Below are 4,099 nucleotides of genomic sequence, written 5' to 3' on the forward strand. Positions count from 1 at the left end.
GCAGTGGAGCCTCTTCCTGGGACCAAGGGAGCTCGCATCGACAGGGTCAGGTTACCCTCAGCGCATGTTCCCCGTTTTTTTCTTCATCTTTCTTATTGGTCCATATTTATTGATCAAAAATCTATATCAATCGAAATAACACAATAGTGTAAATTTGATATGAAACGAGAACAATAGACAGCAACTTCACAAATGCATTCTGCGGAATTGGAAGAAGAAGAAAGCAGCTCCATTATATAATTTCCACGAAAATAATTCATCGTCCCACGTATGCAGTGAACATTTGACGCTTGCAGCGGCGTGTGCCCCGACAGGTCGTCAGTGACATTCGGACGACATTTACCGTGAACAACGCCGACGCACGGCGCTGCGGTGTGTCACACACACTGTCATGATAACGCAGTTAAGCACTTGGGCAGCTCGTTTGCGCAGTGCCGGATGTCAGGCCACGATGAAAGCACGACGATTTTTGACGCGAAAGGCAGCCTGAAATGATACCAGTAAACAGCACCACTGCAAAAATAAGTAGCCTTGACGTTTTTTGCTATCCACACTCTTCAGGCAAGCAACAACTTCATGTGCTTAGGTCCGGGGTTTGGTTTTATAAATGCCATTGAGAGGCCGAAAATGGATTTCACGACAAAGTTTTTGTGAGTTTTTGGGTGGCCCCTCTTTCCAATGTGGAGCTAGGGGCACGAGCCGAGACGAACAACGCACGATACGATGGACAACGGATTAAAATGATATCATGAACTACGCACGCCCTGAATAACGCACGTGCCAGCCCGCAGTTGCACCGCCGGCGCGGAGAATGGGCGACCACTGCGCACGGCGCCCCACCTTTTGTGCTTCATACGTCAGTCAGGACGTGACGCGTCGAGGTTGCCGCCAGCCGTCAGCGCCGAGCTCGCCACTCGCTGTGCCACACGGTGCGAGGCAGGACCGGCACCATGCTCCTCGCCAAGGTCATCGCCCTGTGCTTGGTCTCAGGAGTCCTGAGTCAGGGCAATCATGGTGGACATGGTGGCCACGGTGGCCATCATGCCCAGGGTGCCCCGGATGCCCAAAATGTCCGCAGAGGTAAGCACAGTGAGTAGTTTGACGGCATATCTCTTGAAATCTCGGGGTGCTTCGTGCCGCGATTGGAGACTGCGTATCAAGCCGCTACCAGCGATTTGAAACCGCTTCTTTCTTGAACTCAACCCGCGTCAGCCGACTGAAGTTGTCCCCATTCTTAATACCTTGACGATGACCCTGCCACCTAGCAGCCAGAAGGAAATCCAACTGAAAGCTGTCATCAAGGTACTTTTTGCGCATTGCACTTTGCCGCAGCAAGCGGCAGCTTGCTGAATGCATTCTGGCCGATGACTCAGCAAGAATAACCAACAAAGACCTCATTTATTCTGCTCCATATTGCAGTAGCTTATATGGGATTACTATCGAAAACATTGCACAACGGTGTCGTTTTGTAACATTAGTGGGGCTCAGAAGCCTCAAGGTCCTTTCTAATCATACATCACCATAACCGTAATGCTAACATGCCGTGACGCATTGTATATAACTGATTTAGCATTACTGTGAACCCGGTCTCACAGAAGGACATAGACGGCAATTATTGCATTACCCACCCGAACAGTGCTGCACCACATCACCTATGACTGCCGTGTGATAAGCTCACGTTCCACTCGTCTCGAAATCTCCTCAATTTGCCAACATTTACATCAAGACGTCTCATCCCCGTCCCAAGACTTCAGATCACGTTTAGGGCTGAGTAAGAAGCGCACCAGTACGTTTTCGTTCTGTGCTAAAAGATGAAGGGGCAGGGAAAAATGGGAAGCTTGGGACGTTGTCGTTTCTGGAAAGTCAGAATATTTGTGACGTCACGAGAAAAAGATAAACAAAGACCACTTGCGAGCAATTTGTTTGCAGGGTCAGTTGCTGGCAGTGTGAGTTGTTAGCAGTCAGTTGCTATGACCTGGGTTATGTTACTTTTACTATCTATGCCCATTTCATTTGTTTACTGGTGAGCTGGGCCACTGCCGCCTCTGGAGCCGGTCCGACAGTTCGTACGTCCGATCCCACTGTCGCCTATGGAGCTGGTCCCACAGCCCCCGCGTTCGGTCCCACTGCCGCCCCCGGAGCCGGTCGCACAGCCCGTACGTTCAGTCCCACAGACACCTTCGGAGCCGGTCCCAAAGTGCGAAGTCCAGTCCAACTGCCGCCTCCAGAGTCGGACCTACAGTGCGTAGGTCCGGTCCCACCGCCGCCCCCGCAGCCGGTCCCGCAGACCGTACGTCCGGTCCCACTGCGCTGGGACGCCGAGGCGACGCGCGGCGCCGACGACGGCAGCGTTTCATATTTCAGGGCTGATGACAATGCTTTTGAAATGGATATCGGTCGCATCATTGCAGTCAAAAGGTGCAGATTAGTGAATGCCCCCCCCCCTCTCCAAAGATGAATAAAGGGGGCGAAACCAACACCAGGTTCGGCTGGAAGAATCGCAGACCAAATCCAACCGTCTGCACAGCTCCAGTTCCAGTAATGAGAGCAGCGTCAGGTATCCTGATCGGGAAAGCGGGCGTTATGTTTGCAAAGTGTCGGCTATAGCATACGGGGCTCATGCCGACGCAGCCAAGACAGCGGAACTTCGCTATTGCGGCTGATCATTAGTGTGGGCGAAAGCAGATGCTTATAAGAGGAGTAGCTAGTTAATCCCTTCTTTTCCCAAAATTGTGTTTCTGTCGCACTGATCTTGAATACTGGCCTTATGTTGGGGCATGGAAGTGGGTCGCCCTCCACTTTATGAAACCTAGTCGCCCATAATGCGTGGTAATATGTTTGTGCAGGTACCGAGAGTGAAATGTGCCGTGTCCTTTCGGCATGGCCATATCCTACGTTCCGTGTTCACTGAAATGCTGTGTACTGACGCTTGCGTTGAACTAATTTATGAATATTGCCAGTTTTTCCGAGATGAGTTTCCCATCAATTGACCTGTCTCGTCAAGCTGATCACAAATACGCATTGCGTGTCTTATTTTTATCAAAAATAGGGAAGCTGTTTAATCTACCAGATAGGCGCTGGTAAGAGCGCTATATAGTATGTGGGCTGGTACAGGCTGTTTATATATTTTGAAGGCATATTTTAAAAAGCTGAATACTCTGCTATTTCGCACCAAATCATTGCCAACTCAACCTGTTCTGAAAAGGACGACGAACCTCAATGGACACGCCTTCGAAGGTCACGCACTATATGTTAGGCTTGCTTTTGGACTTTGCTTCCCCCTATGCGGCATGCCTGGCTTAAACTGGCGTGCTCACGGGTGCTGCACAACAGCGGACACCATAACACAAAACGCGCAAACGCGACAGCAAAAGGATGGGTGAATCTTTGCCTGACTAACCAAGAAACCGTACAGTTGCACCGTTGGTAGTCTACGTGTTAGGTAGGAAGCGATCATGTGCCCCTTGTTGTTGCAGTGTAGACTTCTTAAGTATGTTATCGTTTTCATTGCACATGCTTCTTTTATTTCAACAATCAACTCTCAGTTTGTCAATGCAAAGTTCTGCATTTCTTTCATGCATGCAGGAATGTTTTTCCAGGTGCATACATCTTTGACACCTCTGTCACTATGATTTCTCTGTTGTTAAAATGCTATAGCTTGTGATATCATGCTGCGAGGTACATGTCTATAAGATGATGCAACCATGTTATGACCCGGTGCTTTTCTCATGACACCACATCTTTCGCGGTATGTCGCAGCTAGTTTGACATCTGGAGGCAAACCGTTCACCTTTGCCCTACGTAGGGCCTCAGAAGCCCAACAAGGTTTTTACGGTATTATTTTCGAACGGTTTTTAGCACATCGCTAATATTTGGGACAACTGAGTATACATAACTGCTGTGCATTCTGTAAAAAATTGAAATTTCTGGCCTTAATGGTGCATGATTTATGACTTTTTTGGCTTATGTCAGTGATGTTTTACGCAGGAATGACAAGCAGCGTTCATCGTTTGCGGGAAATGCGATCAAAGAGGTTATCTAGATTCTTTTTACCGTATCACTTAAGTGCATTATCGTTCCGTTTACTTTTGTAAGGCCG

The 4,099-nt window shown here is 49.0% G+C and overlaps 1 protein-coding gene across 1 annotated transcript in view; it reads left to right on the plus strand.

Annotated features, from left to right (window-relative positions):
• Window positions 1-1,011: 1,011 nt before the first annotated feature.
• The window catches only part of LOC119097220 (uncharacterized), a 5,167-nt gene continuing 2,079 nt past the window's right edge, over window positions 1,012-4,099 (plus strand). Inside the window, exon 1 of the mRNA XM_037220273.1 lies at window positions 1,012-1,080. Coding sequence (XP_037076168.1) covers window positions 1,012-1,080 — 69 coding nt within the window. The remainder of the gene's footprint in view (window positions 1,081-4,099) is intronic.

Source organism: Pollicipes pollicipes, unplaced genomic scaffold, assembly GCF_011947565.3.
Source record: "Pollicipes pollicipes isolate AB1234 unplaced genomic scaffold, Ppol_2.1 Scaffold_4295;HRSCAF=5057_pilon_pilon_pilon, whole genome shotgun sequence".
Classification (NCBI taxonomy): Eukaryota; Metazoa; Arthropoda; class Thecostraca; order Pollicipedomorpha; family Pollicipedidae; genus Pollicipes; species Pollicipes pollicipes.